This window comes from Dreissena polymorpha, chromosome 2 (genome assembly GCF_020536995.1).
Source record: "Dreissena polymorpha isolate Duluth1 chromosome 2, UMN_Dpol_1.0, whole genome shotgun sequence".
In the NCBI taxonomy this organism is placed as follows: Eukaryota; Metazoa; Mollusca; class Bivalvia; order Myida; family Dreissenidae; genus Dreissena; species Dreissena polymorpha.
In genome coordinates, this window is record NC_068356.1 from 59,297,410 (window position 1) to 59,321,181 (window position 23,772).

General features: G+C 34.5%; 1 protein-coding gene across 1 annotated transcript in view; it reads right to left on the minus strand.

Moving 5' to 3' along the window:
• Positions 1 to 23,274, minus strand: part of LOC127869761 (PR domain zinc finger protein 8-like) — a 52,643-nt gene extending 29,369 nt beyond the window's left edge. The window contains exons 1-3 of the mRNA XM_052412420.1: positions 23,140 to 23,274; positions 22,245 to 22,360; positions 21,526 to 21,596 (exon numbers count right to left, since the gene is read on the minus strand). Coding sequence (XP_052268380.1) covers positions 21,526 to 21,596; positions 22,245 to 22,360; positions 23,140 to 23,274 — 322 coding nt within the window. The remainder of the gene's footprint in view (positions 1 to 21,525; positions 21,597 to 22,244; positions 22,361 to 23,139) is intronic.
• Positions 23,275 to 23,772: the final 498 nt, after the last annotated feature.

The window sequence follows — 23,772 nt, forward strand, 5'->3', positions numbered from 1 at the left end:
AAATATGATTTGAGTCGTCAATGATAGATTTTGAGATCAATGTACGTCCGATGAGATTTTAAGGGAGTTGGAGGCGTAGGGATAGATTCGTTCGAGTACGCGATCATTTGAGAACAAATAATGTTGAAGCTTTATCGGAATTGCGGAAATTTGCGATCGGTACCGATTTTTCCTGGTTCTTTTTTATTGATTCTGATAAGTTAGCGGCCGGCACGGACATGAATATAAACTGACGAAAACCTCTTCGCTACTTTCCGAAAATCTTCGACATGTTGCAAATATCCGTAATATTCCGCATTGTACTCACCAGAAATTGAAACTAGAAAGACTACAATAAATCAATTAGCTACGGCTCGGGCGGGGATTTACCTTTTATCCCTGTAAGGGACTTAATGCCCCAGACTACCGGTTATTTTTTCCGGAATTCGAACTTGATACACTTGATATCCCTGAATTAAATATTAATATCCGCAATTTTGATATCTAGAGTGCTGATTGGTGGTATTGTATTTGACTGGAATGACTGTCGATTATGTGTTTTTAAGATTAAAACAAGCTTACGAAGAACTTTGTGTTTGCTTTTTTGTACGCTTTCTTTTTAAAAATGTATTGTCCGCCACGGACGCAACAATTGACCAAATGTACCAGATTGTGGTCTCTTTAAAGTGCTATGTTTCTACTGCCGTGATATCTTTAACGAACTACACATGGCCTTTGTTTTGTTTTTTTTAACGAGTGAACCGGGATTGTCTCCCATATGGCCATCGCCCCCAGAAAGACGTGTTAGTTGGTTACGGGGGATAGTGCAAGATACAGTAAACACCCCGTTCCAGAGGTGACCCTGGGTCTTTTTAGTGCCCGGTGTATAGCACCTAGTACACTGCACCTCGGTTTAACGTCTCATGCGAAAGACGAGTTAGTAGGTTAGGTGCAGCGGGGGATCGAACCAGCGATCTCTGGATTGTGAAGCCAGTGTGTTACCACTAGACCATGGATCCGCTACAACGAACTACACATTATTGATCGTGGACGTTTTATACTCTTATTGAATCTGTTTCCCCAAAATATGCTCTTCTATTAGTTGATGTTTAGGTGACGATGTTCTAATTATAGATCTTACACGGCCAAGAAACACTAGATAGGTCTTTGCAAAGAGAGCTGTTGGATATCGTGAATGCGTTCAATGTGGCCTGTTTAGTTCAGAAAGCTATGTGCAATGTTTTATGGGGATTTCTATCAAATTGCCAATTGCAAAATTTGATTTAATTCATTCGGACCTACAAGCGGGAAACTTCTTCATTAAAATTCAATGGGCTTTTAAGAAGTTCGTTGAAAGGCCAAATTTGACGTTAAACAGCAACGCCGAAAAAATTGCTACTCAGTCTTATTTATCACTTTTTTTGTAAGATTTACCAGTAGACGTTCTTCAGTGAAATTTAGCAAACACACAGTATGGAAGGGTATTAAGGTAAAAATTACATCCTTCTTTGTGACTGTGTCATGATTCTTGATGGTACTTTCAATTAGTATGTAGACACCTTTTCATGCTTGATGACACTTACATCTTGCCTGATGTCCAATGTCTATTTACATTCTGCTTAATGGTATCATGCATGTGTACAGATGCAACATTCTTGTTCGTTAATTGCATGCTGCATATGTGTAAGTTGGTTTGTGCAGAGAGACTTGTGCAATAGGCGCAGTGCATAATGGAATCAAATATTAATGCGTTTAATAAATTAACGCGATGGCAAGATGTGAGTTTCACCCAAGCACAAAGCAACATACATGATACAATGATGTCAATTGACAGTCATTCCGAAATGCTACGGAGGACTACAGAAATTTACGGCGCATAACGGAAATTTTATGTTATAGGAGAAGTTGCGCACCTTTGTAAGATATTTGCTACTGAACCGAAATTAACCGCGTGTTTGTAGACTTAACTTTATTTTGGTTAATGACTAACCATAATTTTTGTACAGTAATTTACCTTCAATAACCAAAGAAAGTCTATGGATATATTTCAATATATGCTACTAATGCATATATGCAGAGCTCCAGATAAGACGCTTAAAGTCGTAAAAAATTGAATTAAATTTAGTAAAAAAATTAGACTTAAATTCTGTGCGTACGGTTACACATTGGAAAAATAAAATAAGAATTCAAAATGTGTGATCATGCGTAAAACTCAATATCAATGCATATAATGTAAACACTTTATTAATGAGTTCCCACTCGTCTAGGCCCTCATTACAATTATGAAATCAACAGCACTTTAACGTTATTATGAATAACAGACCATCTTTACAACAGTCGAAAAGCCGAACGTTTTCCATTATCTGGTCCTTTTATCGCAAAAAGTCTGCTGTAACCCGGCAATTGTCATGAGCTCTTCTTAGACTATAAACCTAAATGCGGATGTGCCAAAAATTATACTTACCTGAAAAAAAGAATTAATAATAGACATTAAGGCTGGATTTTTTATAGAGTGTAAACCAAGATTTTGCTGAAAAAGTTATCTGGAACTATGCATGTATGTTGAGAGGAAATCGATTACATAATTTCAAATTTACTAGAGTACTTTTATATTGCACCACATTAAATGCTATAAAACTATAATATTGAAGTGCACATATAAACTTTATTATAGATGGGTAGGTATTTCGTGTCAATCTCTTTCACACATGAAAGAGCTGTTGGTCATGCTGCTTTAAGTACATATAGATGCATGACACAATTTAGATTAAGCAAAATAAAACACTAGGTATTTGCCAAGAGTCAAATATATACGAGCAGTAAGAGCGTAATCGTGCACAGCGAGACTTACTAATGTAGAATTGAAACTCTTATTGCTCTCTTTTGAAATAATTTCATGTGTCCGATCTAATATGCAATATGCCCGGTGTTTTTTTTGCGGATTAATGTTCCGTTTTAGATCCATAATTAACGAATGCCTCAATGTTTTCAAAAATTAACACCGGAATAATGTTCACCGACATTTTTTCATACAGATTGGATATAAATATTATAGAGCTTAACAAAAAAATACATTAAGCCCTGTTCTCCCGGCACACGTGCTGGACACACAGGTGGTTAGCGTGTGGCTATGATAATAATTAGTGAAAACATCTTTTTTAATGATAAATAATCATATTAAAACGAAAAATCAAATTTTCTATAAAAAAATCACTATCGTTTTATATATATAACAAGGTATCCAACTCGAAATCATCCGAAAACGGGGTGCATCGTTTTGAGCAGCCATTACTACATTTATTTTGCAGCGATTTTCATGACCCGGTCTTATTCAACGCAGAAATGAATTTCCTTTTAGGAAATGTATATATCTTGGTATATGTCTACACATGCTGGGTCAAATTTTAAGAAATAAAGCTATACATAATTCGCTTGACCCAGTTGTGATCGATCAGACCGTATTTATGAATGAAATCTCCAGTTGTAAAGACACAACTCCGCATTGGAGCAATGAAATCACTCTTGTGTTTAAAATGTCAGTTGGTTGAAATGTATGTAAACAAAGGTTTCAAAATGCGCTGGACAGTTAGTTTTGATACATAATGCAACGGCAAGCACGGTAAGAATGTTTTTTTCATACGTTTTATTGAATTATGGTATCGAGGTTCGTGAACTTTGCAGGGAAAATGCCGTTTTCCCCGTGAAGATTTCAGTCATGAATACTGTCTGATCGATCACAGCTGGGTCACGCGAGTTGTGTATCGTGTTATTTCTTAAAAGTTGACCCAGTATTTGTAAAAATATTGCAAGACATATACATTTCCAGAAAGGAAATTTATTTCTGCGTGAAATAAGACCAAGATCGTGAAAATCGCTGCAAAATTTATGAAGTAATGGCTGTTTAAAACGATGCATCCCGTTTTCGGATGATTTCGAGTTGGATACCTTGTTGAATATATATTTAACTTATTTTTTTTAAGAAAAGTTGATTTTTCGTTATAATATGATTACTTATCATTCCAAAATATGTTTTCACTAATTAGTATTATAGCCACACGCTTACCACCTGTGGCTGGACATACACCTTTAAAAAACACTATACAAATTCAAGTTCTTATGCACTTAATTGATTGTAAACAATGACGGATGAAATCCGTGCGTGGGAATTTTTCTGGTAACCAAGAGCGACGTCAACGTTTATGACAAACCTGTTTATATGACATTTATTTATTGATTTTTTCCAACTTGATAGAAAATTATGTTTTATGATATTTTAATACATGTAGATGAAGTAGTTGTTTTCTCAACGAGGAGTACAATAGTTGTACAGTACTAGACACGAGTACTTGTGACTTTCAGGTTTCTCTTTATACCACAGACATTATATAGTCATAAAATGATAAATATGTGTTTATAGAAATTGTAATTATAGCATGGTAAACAGACTAGAGAAATCTGAAAGTTTCACGCACAGGTCTGTGGCAATGGGGGTTTGGGCTACTTTATAAATATGAGGTCGATATGCAATGCACATCGGTAGATTACGTCTTCTGTAATTATTTGGACTAGGGAAGGGCCACAATTCCAACACATCAGCCCCGGTATGTCCTGAATAAAATACATGTATAATATCTTGAGTGCCAATTGCATCTTACAAATATCAAAAACATTCACGGCAGTCAATTCATTGTGTAAACCTACTGGTCTTCATGGCAATAATGAACGTATTTAGTTTAATGGAGATTATATAACAAAGGGAACTAATTCAGCTTATTCAGTTTACTAGTCAAAATGATTCGGATGTTTTCGCTTTTTTTCCGAAAAGTAATTTATTCAACATACGGAAAATAAACGCGCGCCACCTGTTGTCATAATTTAGTAACTTGCATTCTGCGTACTGCCTGTTTCTAACTGCCGTTGTTAATGACGCTTAGTGGCAAAACCGATTATGACTGGTTTCAGGAATAATGAACACACAAACATTGGATAGTCACCAAGCATGTTGAAACAATCATCAAGTATAACCGATAGAGAACAAGCATGTTGGAACTGTCACGAAGCATGTTAGAATAAACATCACGCATAATATAAATATTCATCATGAATGATGTAATGTTGCAGCAATCATCAAGTATAAACGAATAGACAACAAGCATGTTGGAATTGTCATAAAGCAAATTAGAATAAGCATCAGTCATAATGTAAATATTCACCACGAATGATGTAATTTTTACCTAAATATCCTTCCATAGACATGTGTTGTTACTAAAATAGACATAGAGATTTGAGCATTGGAAGTGACCTTATCATACTGTGCTTTAGCAGTATTACGGAATACCGTTAGTGCCATCGTGGTTACACATTAAAATCCATAGGGCGAGAACGCGAGAACGCGATAGTACGATGGCGACAATGTGACAATACGATGATGACAGGGTGACAATACGATGGCGACAATGCGATAGTACGATGGCGACAATGCGAGAACGCGATAATACGATGACGACAATCAGACAGTGCGATAACGACAGTGCGACAATACGATGGCGACAGTGAGATAGTACGACGGCGACAATACTACAGTTCGATAGTGCGATAAAACGATGACGACAGTGCGAAAATACGATGACGACAGTGCGACAATACGATGGCGATAGCCGACAGTGCGATAGTACGATGGTGCCAATGCGATAACGCGATAGTATGATGGCGGCAATTCGAAAATGCGATGGCGACAGTGCGACAATACGATGGCGACAATGCGATAGAACGATGGCGACATTGCGATGATACCACGGCGACAGTACGATATGACTATCGCATTGTCGCCCCCGTACTATCGCACTGCCGCCATTGTATTGTCGCACTGTCGCATTGTCGTCATCGTACTAGCGCGTTTTCGCAATCGTACGAACGCATTGTCGCCATCGTATTGTCGCACTGTCGTCTTCGTACTTTCGCGTTCTCGCATTCTCGCCCTCTGGATTTTAATGAGTTACCACGGTGGCCCTAACGGTATTTTGTACAGTAAAGTGCGTAAAATCTGGTTTGGAATAACAATTTATATGCCGAAAACAGATGTTGAAAACCCGACTTTGTTTTATAAGTAGTCTAAATATTCAATGAGTTTTCCGAGCATTAAATAAACATATTAAAATAAAATTCATGTTCGTATCGGTTGAAGTTCTTGTTAATAGTAGAAGCAAAGAACACAATAAAACGCTGATTGGGCTTACTAATTTGAGGCAAGAAAAAACACATCGCGCTATTATATATAACATATAACGCGCATCCGCAAAGTTCGAGCGCCCGTCTCGGTGCCGTCGTTTCCGGTGAAAGTTTCGCACAGGAGCTACCGAGTTTGGATATGAGATCACGAATCATGGCTTGACTTTATATATCAGTCAGCGTAGAACCTGACCAGACTGCGCGGTTGGAAAAGCTAGGATGGACCAACTTTGGCCGCATATGACATAAGACCCATTTTCGCATGACGCGGATCATCTGACCTTTATAATGTGTATATAGCTTTGAATGGAATTTGCACATAGTTTTTGGCATGGACTTATTGTTATGTTAATGTGTTGCACGCTTTCAAAAGCAGAGGGCATATATAAGATCAATTATACTACGGAGTTCATTTTCTGTTGCAAAATGCAATGCAATAAAGATTGTTACTCAGCGGTGTGTACAGTATGACAGCGTTGTCTGTCTGCGATGCATTTATACTGGTTCTAAGCTGGCATACTCACCAATTGGACTCAACCATCTGCTCGAACAAGAAATGATAAGTTCTACTAGCATAAACCTTTAATTGTAACTTATTTTAAAAATATTCATGTTATTTATATTATTCAATTTATTATTCATAATTATAATTATTTTTTACTTTATTGTTGTTTTTCGCATTAAGAAATTAATTCGGCTTACGAAACTGAAAAATCCCATTGGAAAAAAATCCCATGGGAGAAAAAATCCCATGGGATTTTTTGTGTTTTTTTTAAACACGACTAAACGCATTAAAATATCGTAGTCGTTCATCATTTCATAAAATATGATGTTTCTGAAAGTTTCATGAATAAATCTCTCAAAATAAGAAAAAAATCCCATGGGTCTTTTTCTACCATTTTAAAATGGGATTTTTTTATTACTATATATTTATATATATAATTGGCATAATACCAATATACAGTCCTTAAATAACGTTAAAATACTTGAAAACGCAAATAAAACACGTTTTTTAATATGTTCAAAATCCCATAGGATTTTTCTCCCATTTGCAAATTATGGGAGAAAAAAAATCCCATGGGAGAAAAAATCCCATTGGAGAAAAAATCCCATGGGAAAAATCGAAAATCCCATGGGAAAATGCAAAAATCCCATGGGAACCCCAACTTTGCTTATAAATTTCATAGTGAAGAAAACGCGTTTTTTGAGTGAAAATAACCTATTATTAATTAACGATAAGACTTTTTTCGCATACTATGTCTCAAAGTAGCAAATCTTTAAGAAAAAGGGTACTTAAGTTTGCGAAATTTCGGTTTCGCAAAGTTTTTCCGGTGGCCGTTGTGTGAAGTTCTTCCGATGATTATGAAATTAACACCATTTATTACAAAGTGCAACCCTATGCAATACAATCTGGTATATAGGGGCATTTTAACATCCAAATGGTCCCTACGTTTTGTCACATACATACGACTGCAAAGAAATCTTAGATCCATATTGCACGGGTAAAATATGTAATTCTAGTGAATAACTCGATCGAATAAGTTACACATATTCGGTCGAATATGTGATATATTCGTTTGTCATAGGCTTGTTTTTGCGCACATTTGATGTTTAAACTATGTTAAATTAAACTCAACTCGGAATTGTTTAGAACAAAGCTCAATCATATCCCTTCCACTTCTACACACCACGTGATGATAATCGATTAAAATACTTTTTGTGATAAAAAGTTTTTTCCCGATTTGTACTGTTATTTTTTTACTGGCAATAATACATAACATTTCAAATATGTATTATATATCACTGATTGCCCTAATATAAGAATAAAAAACAAACAAAAATCAGTATAGATCTGTGCTTGCCTTTACCAGCAACTAGTAGTTGAATATAACATGTATAAGGAAAAGTGTGTAAAACAATATATCAGCAATTTGGTCCCCAATTTCAAAGATTTCATCTTGAGTATTCGTAACCCAGCTCCGTATTAACTCCACATGGTATGGTACAGTGTATCTTAATTATATTTAAGCAAGAGCTTATCTTGAGCCCGATGTAAATGTGATAACTTGTTTTATGCATTGCTGTGTCAGTAAGAAGCTTTCTTGCGATTTTATCTTACATGTCACACCGGCATCAACGTTATATCAGAAAAAACTGTGAGCTGTACTGTATTAAATAATTCTATCGTGCGTACATCCGTGACGTTATGTACCGTACTGACCGAATATAAAAATGTGTCCGCCCTAAAATGTGATATTACACGGTAAGCAAATGGCCTTGCTTTTCGAATGAAAAGTGGGTTATGTATACGATGTAAGTTAATATTTTATTTAAGTTATTGATGAGAAAATGCTTTAACTTCCAAAACATAAACAATCTCTTGGTGGTTTCAGTTTGGCCGAAAATGTATGCTAAGTAATACGAAACATAAACTACGATTTATTTGCATAATTTTGAATTGCATTTCGTTCGGGAAAAATTATCACGGCCTGATTGATACCAAACATAATTTAGGTATCATCAGTAACTACACGATAACGCATAAACATGCACATTCTAGCGCATTTAAAAGCAGTAGACGTAGGTTTCCATACATTGCAACGCTTTGACATTAGCTACCTCCGCGCAGAGATATGAATGGTCCCTACCATAACTTGTATCGAATACGTAAATGCCGTTCACACATAAGGAAGGAAACCACTGTGAGTAGTTTGATAATTGATAATTTTCCTAACGCAATAAACGTCTTAAACAAATTTCAGAGGATTTTCTAATAAACACGAGCGTCCCATATGTGGACCCGTTATTTACATATGTAATGGAACGGAACAATTGAGCGTATATTGGCACTGCGCTTCCACTTCGCTCGGGACGTATACAAAGAGAAATTATTACCCAGGGAGAGATTGGCTTTTGAAAGGCTTTTAATTTTACCGTTTAGCACTAATTACTAATGGTACACACGAACTGGCATACAGTAGAATGACGAATAAACAGTAGAACACGTCTGTAAGTTTACTTTTATAAGCATTCTGGATAAATGGCAAAAGTTTGGTTTACTTCAATTGTGTATGATTTTGGTTTAGGAACTGGTGGTTTGTCGTGCGATGAAATGGGCATAGAATTATGTTTTTACGTATTAATAACATGATTTTTGTAATATCTTACATAAAGTTGATTTCATAAAGACGAGGGTTTAAATGACGGATAGTAGCCGAAGGCATGTTTACAAAGTCAACGATAATGTAACCAGTCTGAACATTTAATCCGTTAGAAAAACATCCATGCTGTTACTCTTATTAAAATGTGAAACAGTTTGTTGTTCTGGTAAATATTTATAAACGCGTATATGTAACGCCTCAAGTCTCTTAGAGTTCCCGAATATCCATAGACAATTAATGAGCGATCTTGGCTTAGGAAAGAATGATTGGCCCAAATAACAGTTTCCTATGTAGACAACTGTTATTGACCGAGCTTATTTACTGACCAGTACCACCAAGCGCTCACTTGGCAGCCTGTGGTGTATCTAATTCTGTGCTATACGTCGACATAAAGTATGATAGATTTTAAACAGTAATTAAAGACGCTGGCAGATATGTATAGACTGACTCTCTAAGCATATTAATTTGCCTCTATAGAGACATTGTCTAGATTGTATACGCATTGAAAAAATACAAGTTTTGGAAGACAATTATATAGCGATCGCAATGCCTTATAGGCCTTCGTTGGAAAATCGTTTTCGGTATTTTTTTAAATTTCGTTCGGGGAGAACATACTGAGGTAATTATTTATAGCCAATTTTACCATAATTAATTCACATTCGATATTTAACATGACACGTGTGAAGTTATTTATTGAACAAAATTTATATTCGATGTGGGTAAATAGAGAATAACAGGTTACTGTCCCCTCGTTTTGAAATGCCGAGTCGTTATTTTATTCGTGCCGAGCCTGATATATTACAAAACGACGGGAAAGTAACCTGTTTCTCTGTTTATCATACCACATTTTCCTTAAAATCTGCAAAACAATCTATTTCTTTATACTGAATATGTACGGATTCCCGCTGATTTTGCTGATCCGGCTTTTACACGTTGACATACATGTAGAAACGGCGTTCGAAAAGACAACACAAATAATAGCTTATTTTAAACATCGTAAGGAGAAAAAAAGTTGTTTGCACTACGAATGGGAAGAGTACAACCGCTTTAATTATAAACGTCTTGAATTGGAGATCAGGAATGGACTGCAGCGACAAATTTAATCTAACAACACACTTCACCGAATAGTTTGGAGACGCCATTTTGGAGATATGTATTGAAATTGACATTTTGATGATGGTGTCAATATCGACATAAGCGTGTAAAACCGTTTGTTTAAATAGCTAAGAAATAGTATACAGTTATCATTTGTCTTGACTTTCTGTGCAACATTTGCGAGTGCAATGACTATATCGATATTTAAGATGTATTGCCCCATTGATGACGTCATTTAACTTATGCAGTGCGGGCTGTTGCGATTTCTTTTAAATAAACGTTTTTGTGATTTATGACTTTAAACTAGAATAAAATATGTACGTTCTTGGTATCAAATTGTTTGTTTTGTTGAACCTGATTCATGTTTATAGAAATTGTTGACTTTATTGAAAATCCCACGTTACTCCAAACATTGACTGATATAAGAACTTCCTGTTGACCATGATATAAAAAATATATATCAGTCAACGTTATATCAGGCAGATATCAATGCGGTGGTATTATAAAACCATGTATGTCAATTAATCACCACCAGTAGTTGTGAACATGTATATGACAATTGTTGACTAAATCATGGCACTGGTTTCTAGTTAAGAACGTGTTCGGACATTAATTTTGATGACTTTTTGTGCTCATTGATTTATTCATTTTTAAGAACTCGAAAACGGGTTTAATTTTGTGTATGTTAAGCGAATGTGTTCATATGCCACAAAAGCGAATTGATCTAGACGAAGATTATCATTTTGCGCTCATAAATGAAATGCTACCCTTTATATTAAACGCTCCAAGACGGACCCGAGTTTTTTGTTTTTTATGTTGGTCATGTGCGTTTATCCTGTGTATACTGTTTCAGCATATTGCCACTTGCAATTATAAACAGCCGCGATGTGATCAGAATATGTATCTTTTTTTGATGTGACTAGCGATTTACGTTTTTATATTTTTATAACTAATGATTAAGTGCAATGTCCCTTTCCACTAACCCCCACCCCATTCTGATACTACTAGCGACAATCGCATGTGTGTCCACAATTGATGAAATTTCTTGTTAATATTCATCAGTATCAAATAATTCATCTTGAAAGAACACGCGTATATCTTTTTGGTAAATACTGCTTTTATTTTAATATATCATGCTCTCTCAATCTGTTGACACTTCAATTTAATTATCCTCTGTCGTGTTTTCCAAATCAGTTTAGAGTGTCATCGTCCGCTATGCCATTACAAACACACGTCGCCCTATGTAAATCTAATTCCCCCTGTATGTTAGCATATAACTTGTCTGTGATTGTATCAAAGTCAACTGGTTTGTGAACAATGCATCGCTGTAATGACACTGCGACTTATTGATGGGGTATCAAATGAAATCAGTTCTCCAGAAATATCGTCAATTTCGTTCGACTAATTACGCGCCACTCAAATATGATCAACATCAGATGAAAGCGTATCAAAATGTTATCATATTGAAATTACATTGTAGAAAATGAGTTTCAATCACATTTCCGCGTTTAAAAAGACACCATTAGCAATTTAATTCGTAAATAGTGTATAAAAAATAATGTATACATGGACCGATATTTTGGGAAAGTACACAAGTTGATATATACATTAAAATGTGCCAATTGTATGGTTAGTTATTTGTTCAATACACATAAAAAATACTACAGACACAATTGATGCCCCCTTCCGCAATTATAATAAAAAAGATTGAGTCTTAACACTGGTGCAAATCATTAAACAACAAATTACACCGTAGAGTATTATGATCATACATCAGCCTAAAACCCCGTAAACCTTTCATCGCGAATATGACTTGTGATTAGCCGATTCGTTTAAGAAACAACTTCGGTAAATTCACTTTCCTAACGTCTTTCAAGACGTGAAATTTTTATATTCCGATAGTGTTTTAAGTTTGCTCACTGAACCTAATTCAATGCCTTTAAGTAAACAAAAGTTATATTTTAGTATTGACAGGGTGTTATTGTTGAAAAAAAAAACACACTAAAATTAAACTCGGTTAGCATATTGCAGCTGACAATAAAAATTAATTATTGAGTATTGAGTAAAACTTTCCATAGAGTACCGGTATAAACTTTTGTCTTAGCAAATCTATGAACGCTGTTTTATACATTATATGTATAAATAATATATGTTATGTTATGTGATCAAAGTCAATGATTCTCTGTGATTTACAGTATTTAATTTGCCAATCATTTTTGTCTATTAAAGCTTATGATTTCACAAAATAGTGTTCTTATCAAATGTATTTATTTTTAGAATGTTCTACTACATTCAAGTTATTTCAGCATAAATCTACGTGATGATTATGACCTAATATATGGCAACACCAAACTGTCATCACTAGGTAAGATATTCTACATTGTGACCCATTTGTTGCATTTTACACATGTTATCCGATATAGACCAAGGCGATCCGGAAATGGCTGAATAAGTGTTCCATGAAACACGCACTGTGAACATAAATCTTTGTTGGAAATTTAAGAACGCTGGCATTTTTCAATAGAATAGACATTCGTCTTTCGAGTTGTAATCGTTGAATTACGTATTGCATGGTGTAAACGTTTAAATGGGACCTTAGCTATACACCAATCGACTGTATTATAAATATTCAAAATGTATTGGGAAACCACTACACATTGGTTGTGTGTTGAGGATAAATACTGATGACAGATGCTAATTTGGAAATACTGTGCATACATGCTTTGCTCATTACGGACTTTATAAGAGGCCTTCACGTTTCTTTTCACTGCTCTGGCGGAATAAATAGTAAGCGATTTGCCTTTCTCGTGGAAGTGAAAGAAGAAATATGGGCATGTTTATGGACTGTCATCCTCGCCAATACCGATTGATTGGTTTCCGTGATTGTGCTTGTGTTAGTGGTGGTGGTGGTATCATTTATATAAATTGGTGAAACATAAGTTAAAAATACCTTATACGTCTCAAATAATAGATCTTTCAAAATGGTTTAAGATGGCTTTGGAATTATAAATAAACCCACACATTTTGTTGAAGCTTGTTTCTTTAAACTTGAACGAATGTTTATACTTGTTAAATAAATGCTAGTAAGCCTTCTTATTTGTAATAGTTTCCTCGATATGAAACACAGGCGGACATGCGTATACAGGAGCCTACCGGGTTTTAGTGAGGTTAGTTGGAAGTTACTTCCAAGATTGCGTCGTTTTCGTGTTTTTCGGTAAGGAGTTGTGGATATTTTCACCTGATAAGCCACTTTATATTTATATTTCTTTAAAATAATGACTCCCTTTCGGCTCTTCGGTGTTTGTGCTTCCTTAGTGGGTTTTTTTGTTTCAATATCGTAGACGTCGGGATAAAAAAAATATTGAAGGAAAAGAGTCAACAAATTTTTGTCTAAATTGGATATACAAATATCATTTCTTCTCATAATATAAATTATTGACGCACGTGTACAGTAAAATATAACTACAACCTCGATTATTTTATTTCCACGACGCCGTTTCATCTCTGATAATTAATTTAATGCCAAAACGAATTAACCTATTTTCAAGATTTTGGGTTGTGGGGTGGCTGATGTACGAGATAATGGAATGTTTATTAGCTCGTTTTAGTAATATTTTAATTGATTTCACGTATTCTACGATGTGTCGACCTGATTTTCATATTAACTTTTGTTTAGCCATTCGTTTACTGTCTTTTCCGAAGATGCAGGTTAGAGGACAATAATAAGTGCATCTTTCGTTGCAGTGTATATGTATTGAGGACTGAGATACCATACCCTATTAATGGACCACAAGAGTTAAATATAAAATATTCCAGAAAGAATAATTAAACAGATCCGGACAAAAACAGCAAATACAAACACAATAAGCAAACACAAATATGTACAGCTGATATGTGTAGTGTTTTTTTTTATTATTTTATAACGTGAACATAGATATATACGTCTGAGATATCAACAAGTCTGAAATTTAATGACTATGAGTGCTACTCAATTACACGTTTCGTTCCGTATATGTCAGGATTCTAAATCTTCACGTTTTGTTTTCATTTCAATAAACAATTATCTGTTGCGTCATTTCTTCCCACGATGGTTCCTCATACATTTTCATGTTTATTCAGCACTTACATACATGACACAAAATTATTTGGGCGGAATTAATTCGTCATGCATTTAACATATTAACATTACTTAAGATTAGAATGCAATTTCAGGAACAATCAAAATAACATATCTACGTAGACCAATAGTTTATTTCCTCAATGCAGCAATCTTACATAATATGTATTCACACACGTATTAAAGAAAACAATGTATATATTTATCATTTCTACTGAAATCATGTTGTGTATTTCATTATCACAAATCTTTCAACAAGTTCACTTTCGGCGATTATAATAAATTTACAACTCAGAACTTGTCCAAAAGAAGGTCCTTCAATATTCGTCACATCAAAGTAGCATACATGTATCAGTATCGTTATTGTATAACGCGTCAACTGTCATTGTATTTAATAAACAGTTAATATTTAAATTTGCATAAAAAACATTCGCTGATTTGCACCTTCTAAGCAACAGTCAGGTATTCCAAATTCCTTCCGACATTCCGAAATGCAATAATGGCAGCATTTGGTCACAACAACCGTAAAAAAGAATCGAACAAGATTTACCTTTTGTTTTTCATTACACTCATAGTGTACGTATATGTCATTGTTTTTTGTGTTTAGCTGGCGTGGTACTTCGAGGTTATCTTTGTTGTTTGATTACTGGGTTTTCTTATACCTTTCACTTTCTAGAGCGGTCCACACCTCATTACTCTTGACATCCACAACGTCTGTAACTGGCGTCCTTATACTTGGAAAAAGTAAGCATAGTATTCTGTTTTGTAAGCATGATATTCCGTTTGAGGCATATTCAAACATTAGTATGTTCATATGTGTTAAAATAAACGGGTATGCATTCCACTTTGTAAATTATACCGTAAAATGCCTTATATAATGCACGCCAAATGTTAGCGTTACGTATGTGAGAAAACATATAATAATCAAAATAATAATATAACAATAAATAAAAAAAATTACTATTGATCACTAAGAGAGAATGTTCTCAATAAAATTCGCACCAATTTGCAATTCATTTACGACAGTTATTTTGTGTAAAAATATTTTAACATAGGAAAGAGCTGTTTGTCATTTGACAGTCAGGTCTCAGGCTTAAAGGGAAGTAAGTTTCGAAAGTTTCGAAAGGGGGGGGTAAACCTTTTTTTTGCAATACATTTGTAATGAGAGCTAAAACGGCGTCAGGAAAATAAAAATAAGTCAATACTGTGTACTGTACTAAAAGAGGAACTTAAATATGTACATCCAATTTGTCGAACGTAACATAAGTAGACAAACATTTGTGGACGGTTTTCCTTCCACAACTTTTGTATCCCAACGTCTACGATCTTGACACACAAAAAAACGAGAGAAAAGCGCAAACACTGTAAAGCTGAAAGGGCGTATTCATTTAAAAGGATTATACATATAAAGTTGCTCACCGGATAAAAATATCCGCTACTTATTCAAGAAAAAATCACGAAAACGTGGCCAGTAAGTTCAAACTTACCTCACTTAAACCGGTAAGCTTCCGTTAACGCATGTCTCCCTGAAACAGCAATAAGCTCTATTTTAAGTGACAGAGTTAATGTATAGCCCCACATAGGATACATATTTCAAAGTATGAAATGTGGTCAGTCAATGTGGCCTTGTAGGTTTCATGCTTAATTGGTCTGAATAGTTTTATAACTCTCATGACTCTCTCGGGTGCAAACGATGACACTCTTTTTACAAATCTTAAGAGGAAGTTGCGGCTGTAACTATTAGATTGTATAGTCATACATTTATAGTGTATATATTGGCTTACCATTTGACGCAAAAGCTTCTCATTGCTTAGTTAAGTAAAATATAATTATTGATTTACTTTAATGTATACCTATTTCGGTGTCAGACATATTCAATAATTGTCATTATACATGCATTTTAGAAGATTCGTACGTTTTAAAAGAAATCAGCTAGTTGTTTCGTGTGCATATAAATGTTTATAGTGCGACTGCCCGAAAAGTAAATTATAGTTATTTATATGGACAAGCCTTTGAATACCTACACTCGATTGTTATTAAATCAATTGTTTCAATTTAAATTCGGCATCAAATACTGTTATTAAAATTTAACAATTTAACGTTAAACGAATTCGCCGTCCGTTTCCTGGAGGAAGTCATTTACCAAGATATGTTTGCATTTCCAAGTATGCCACCTAATCAAATGTCTCGTCATCCTGCCAGTGCCATCGATCTATTAATGTTCCTTTTGCTCTCATCAGATGTTGCGTTTCTCAAATCGCTATGGATACCAGTATTCTGACTATGTATTTGTAAAATGATGGATTACTCAGAGCAATGGTCAGTAGTGGAATTAGCGAACGAAACAATATCTAGGTGCTAAGTTTATGTTAGTCACTGTGTACAGTCACTCGCAATTTTAGCACACATAATGACTTATTTTTTAATACGGCAAGCTGCGGGATTATTCCGTATAGATTCACTTATCTGCAAGGTATCACATTTTTTAAAGATGTTTTGGCATAAATTTGCTTCTGAAACCATGTATGTGTAAAGCCAAGTTTCTGCAGTGTAAATTATACGAGAGTCGAAAAATAATTGAATATAGAAGACAGGTACTCCTTTAATCAATTATCATGAAGTAAACATTCTTGAAAACAAGTCGGTTTGCTGTTATTAATATAACAAAGATAATTATTTTTTTAACTGAAGTTATTTTTTGTTTTATCATGCAATGGCCCGCCAGCACCTTTTAAATCCTTTTTAATCTGTAATTGTCTTTATATTTCACGTAAGAAATCACCTTTTGTTATGCAAACAAAACATTCACCAGATTGTTGTATTACATAACAACATTTTAAGGTGATATGAAAGAATTTTGTATTATTCAATCATTACATTAGATCTCACTTCAAAATGAGTATCGTACAAAGACATTAACACCTTTAAGAGTATCATACATAATGATGATCATTGATTCAAGAAAGTCGAAACTGCATAGACGATTTAAATTAAAAGGGCAGTAAATTAAAAATGTATGTCAACACAGATGTTTGGAAATAAGGTCTCATAAACATATATCCATTCAAATATTCACGATGTGAAAGGACATTTAATGTTCGTATAACCTTTATTGAAAATACCTAGAGCTGAGCAATCAATTATAAACGCAACATGCGTCGATTGTCTATTTAAATGCCGCATTTCATTTTGCTTATATTTAATAACCAACCCATCCAGCATACCTACAAGGCATTCTCTTGAAATCTATTAATGTAAGTTTGCAAAGACATTTATCTAATTGTTAATTATTGTAACTTAAACCTGTATTAATGGCAAAACAGCGAGTGCTCGCAATAGTCTCACAGTTTTTAAAAATAATTCGATTGAGCCAAATAAGTTTGATTCGATGTAGAAGTGAAAAATGCGTGTTTCTACATACGGTTAAGATAACTAGGCTATCGATTTTTAAATGTGATTGATTGATTGTCACTATGACCTTGCATATAAACGCCAGAAAGCGATACAATTCGAGATGAATGTTATGCAGGCAGCAAAATGTTTTTGGAAACTAATCGATGCATCAAATCTTTATCTTGTTTTGATTAAGAATGTGGAAACTGATACGGGCTATTGAGGCATGCTTCTAATTTACTTTCGCCGATGTCATATGTCAAGACATTTCTCAATCGGATTGCTGGGAGGAATATAAACTTGAACTTCTATAGATGTTTCCTCCTGTGAATTGATGCTTAAAGCTATTCTAATCGTTGTCGAGTATCGTGTGCGTTTCATTTAAATCGTAACATGGCAAGTCTGGAACTCTTTAGTCCCAATGTTTACATTTATAGATTAAAACATTTAATGGCAAACTTCAAAGCATGCCTTATTCTGTGAACAAGTCCCTTTAAAGCTATTTTTATCAATTTTGGACATCTTGTACGATTTATTTTAATTGCAACAGGATAATTGTGTGGTTTTGCAAAAAAAAATTATTTGGATAAAATGTTAATTTTATTTACGAAACAAGCGCACGATTATTCCAATCAGCAGACAACGCCGCTACAAGTATAGGTACTCGTGTTGGTCTTGAATATAAAATATCCGGTAGATTGATTGCATGTCATAATGATCTATGACAGAATACGCGATATCCTCAACGAATTTGCCATATTTGTCCAAATCATTCGGTTCGTTCAGTATATGTCAGCGTTAGAAACGAGATTACGAGGGTGTACAATACATCAAATTGTTAGCAAACTTGTATTAGTGTAAACATCTGAGACGTGCTTGACATTCCATAGGGTTGCAGTCATTTTATACCATATTTCATCTGCATAGGCAATGATGATAGGAATGCTTGTCATTTAGTATGTAATCACAATATTATTTTGATTTGCCGATACTTTGATGGTCTGTGCCTACCGATCCGTATAGGATTGCATTGTATTCTTTCGTAAACGACCTATTTTACCGTTTCCAGTAAAATTACTCATTGTTTGCAATGGATTATGATTATAATTTCAAAATAACCTTTACCGAAAGAGAACAATTTGAAACGCTAGTTTTAACCTGTAATATTATAGAGTAGATGCGTTGAAAACATAAACGTACCTAAAATAATAATACTGGATTTGATGAATGGACGAAATAAATCTTAAAAATTGAAGTATGATGTATATTGGAGTACATTTAAGAATTTATTAATTATTTGTTTATGTGTAATGGCGGATTATATGCACTCATTAAGACCTATACAATTGTATATGTGTCATTAAATTTTATCTTCTTGAACCGTTCAACAATATTGCGAATTCGTAATAAATGTAAGGAAAAACAGCGTTTTCAGGAATCGAACATTGTACTTAAACATTTTTATTTTATGTTGCCCCCGTAAAAGAACTGTAATTATATAATTTCAATTAAAAACCCATACAATTATATGTCAGGAAAACAGTTGGACTACAATAAAAACGTACAAAACACATAATCAGTTTCTTACGAAAATTTATATTGCAAATAAAATAACAAATCAGCTTATATGAAACAATACTTTCGAATACGATTTTTAACGATGACGACCAACTACCTGACGTAAATCAATTCAAACTGGTATAATGATAATCTAGTTTAAAATCTATATATAATTACTACAAGCTTTAAACAGTAACTTTGGTTATTTGTGAATTTGCTTTCAAACAACAGCACAAACAACAACACACATGGCAGTCATATCGTATGTATATATATACAGGTCATCTCGTCACTCAATTTAAAACGAATCATGAAACATATATTGACAGCAGCACTATTGCACGTGAGTCCCCTTTTTTATGATAATCGTTTGATTTTGGCACATGTATTTCTATGACTACTTCTCGAGTCACGAATGTGACGTTATATGACGCGTAAGGTGGTGGCGTTCTTTGAATGATTCTTTACAAATGTCACATTGCAGTTTCTCCTCGCGTGTTCTCTTAATAGGGTCGAAATAGCGCTTGTGATGGGAACGCATGTGATACACAAGGTCGCTAGTCATTCGGAACGACGTGTTGCACTTAGCGCACCAGTTCTGTGCTAGATTCAGCTGTTGGATTGGCCGCTGCAGCATGGCCTGTGTAGTAGTCGTCTGCAGCAGTTTTTCAACCATTGGATTGGTCGTCTGGACGCTCGGAATCTTCGATTTCCGTAACTTGTTCATGAGAAGCTGTTTGCTATGCATTTCGCAATCGGGAAAACTTTTGATATGGTTTGGTCTAATTGGTTGCATTTGGGTTTGAAACCTTTGCAATGGTTCTGGTTTGTAAACAGAGAACATGTACATTTCTTCTTCGAATAAACTTGGATCGAGGTAGGACTGAACGTTTGATGATTTAGGTACCAGCCAGTTTGTCATCATTCCTAGCCCACCAATGAATCGCCCTGCAATTGAATTCGGCGGAATAAACGTTTTTCTAAACAAGTGTTTTACAAGGTGCTCTTGACCTTTTCGCATTTCCGCCTCAAAATAATCGTAGTTCACCCTACTGTCAGCTCTAGTTTTGCTCCTTTTGTCTACAGATGAGGTTCCAGAAACCGACTGCTTTTCAACTTTCCTGAATGCACTACCGATATCAACTGAATCACTTCGATCTTTTGAAACCGGTGGTTCTTGTTGCTTGTTGGAAATATTATTGTTTTTTTTGAAACTTTCGAATAATGTAACATTTATACTAGGCTCATTATTATCTGTATCAAAGGTTTCTTCCGAATCCAGTTTACGCATAATACTGCGATTTGTATTCACATTTTCTGTCACCTTTCGTTCAACACCTTCCTGATCCAAGTGACTCGCCCTGCTGATGCTGACTGGGGTCTTCGTCTTCGAGTGAGGATTGTTGCAGTACGAACCCGTGGAACACGTACACCGGAACCTGATATGGGCCATTAGCGAATACATAAAGCGGAACTTTTCGCCACAGTCAGGACACTCAAATGTTTCCCTATCTGCAGAAAGATGCAAAGCCATTATTTCCAAATGATCCAATCTAATAAACATCAGTATGAAGAAACCCCGTATTAAATATAATTAGGTCCTTTTTACCACGAGTAGCTTATGTTTGGAATGTCGTTTCAAATGAAAGTTATTTATATTAGGAGGGACATCTTTATTTTAGCCAACAGTCCTTTCGCATAGGATTTTTGGGGGGCAGGAAGCTAACTTGTGCAAGAACCAACAATGTTTTATTCACTTTAATAATATGTGTCAAAATGTCTCTTTAGATTTCAACACACCAGGTCCCGCCGAGTTGTGCTCGCTCTCATTATAAAACTTAAACGTTTTCTTTATTAAAACGAAAAATACCTTGTTTGCATGTGAAAAACAAGAAAGTAGGTGATACAGCTTAAGTACCAATACTTAATTAAATATAGTGTATATTAAGATGTACTGACCTGGTTTAAGCTGGTGAATGTTTAAATTCATACCAAGGATCAGGGCAAAGTCTTTACTGTACCATACGAGGATTTCCTCATTTGCACGAATTATCCGGAGTGTTCTGTAATTTGAGAAAACAGGACTTAATGAATGTGCAATAAGTGTCGTCTATGTTCCGCAAAGGCTAATCAATGATAACACTAACCGCCTAAAGTGAATTTGTCTAAGCAGACACTTCACTAAAACACAACATTCCAGACAATTGGAAATGTATCAGCACTTAACGCGCATGCAATATTGATACTTCGTTATCATTATAATGCATAAATTAAATAGGTTATTAAAAAGTAAAATTTAAAAAGTAAATATTTGATTTTAATTCGTAACTTGAATTCAGTACAAAGACTTGCGAAAGTATGTTGAACATTATTGCTGCTACATGGTATCACTTTGCTTTATGATCATATACATGTGTACATTGTATGTCTTATATTGAATAAAAAAAGATGTGTACTTGTTGCCATAGTCACACGTCCCAATATTATTTTAGAAATCACTCAAAATAGAGATTAAGCAGTATAAATACAACGTATATAACTTGATATGCAAATATGAACAAATATACAAAATATGTCAGATGACATTACTTGAAAAAAAAGCTAATTAAATGTGACCTGGAGTTGTAAATATATGAAGTTTACAAAGTTTAAAAGTAGGTTTTGCATAAAGTTTGTTTGTTCATATATAAAATGGACTCGTATTTTCCGACCTGTAGAATATATATCCGTCCTTCATGTACGCCTCTGTGTTCTGTTCGTCCACTGTTCTGGCCGGCTGTGCGCACGCCATCCACATATTGCCCTGGTTACCTATGTTCAGATCCACCTGAAATAATTGCGAAACAAAGGATTGTTTGATGATTGGTTCGTTGGATGGTATTGTCAGCACATTATACGACGTTTTTACAAATTTGATTTGACATCGCGTTTGAGAAAGTATAATTTAGAACATAATTATCAAAAATATGTATGTACAAAGAAATACTTAAAAAAAATTCAACCATCTCGACCGACTTTATCTTTAGTGCAGGCCCAAACTATTGTGTATTCCTTATTTTTTTGTATCAGCTTTTTGTGTACTCGATGGTGTATTTTCGATCTTGATTTCTAAGTTTGATCATATTTAAAAAGGTACATAACTATTAGGTTTGCAAATATATATGCGAAATTCGATTTTATTCTCACAATTTACTTATCAGTCACAACAACAAAAAATTAACAAAGTAAATGTTAAAAAGAGATTGTGACGATTCCGACATGTTGTCGCACATTCTTACAAATGAGGGGACTTATACATGTAGTTAACGAAAACAGTTTAGCCAACCTTCTTGCCATATTATGAGCAATGTAACTACACAACAATGCCTTTTAGACCTTTCAAACTGGTTTATAAAATAAATATCATAGCACACTATGGTTCTACATGGCTTGAAAATCTTCCTCAACAAATAAGCACAGAAATGTAAGTTATTGAACAGTAAGAACGTGTAGCACTCATCTTTGAGTAAGTATCAGAAATAATCGTAAGAAAAAATTTATTGAATCATAGGAACACATTATTATCATCATTTTATTATTAGACTCACATAAAGATTTAATTCTTACCTTAAAATCGCCGGTAACACTCTTCTCGTCAGACGTCAGATAACCAATAAAGTGCGTCGGCGGAATATGGCCGACTGCCGGAAATGGCCCAAAAATCCTGCCGTAGTCGACATCCGTTTCCGCTATCACCCCCATGGTTAACTGTTAAAGAGTAGAGAAATGTTGTTTCATTTTCAATTTCAAAACATCCATTTTAAGTGGTACTTAATACATTGGCATAAAATTAAAAAACATAATATTCTAAAGTATTCGAATTACTTTTTTATTTTGAATCACTCTTCACAAAACAATGTTTAGATACAATCATAATTATTATTATTATGCTTATTACAAATATACTATTATTATAAGTATTATTATTATTATTATTATTATTATTATTATTATTATTATTAGTAGTAGTAGTAGTAGTAGTAGTAGTAGTAGTAGTAGTAGTAGTAGTAGTAGTAGTAGTAGAAGTAGTAGTAGTAATAGTAGTAGTAGTAGTAAGTGTAGTAGTAGTAGTAGTAGTAGTAGTAGTAGTAGTAGTAGTAGTAGTAGCAGTAGTAGTAGTAGTAGTAGTAGTAGTAGTAGTAGTAGTAGTAGTAGTTGTTGTTGTAGTAGTAGTAGTAGTAGTAGAAGTAGCAGTAGTAG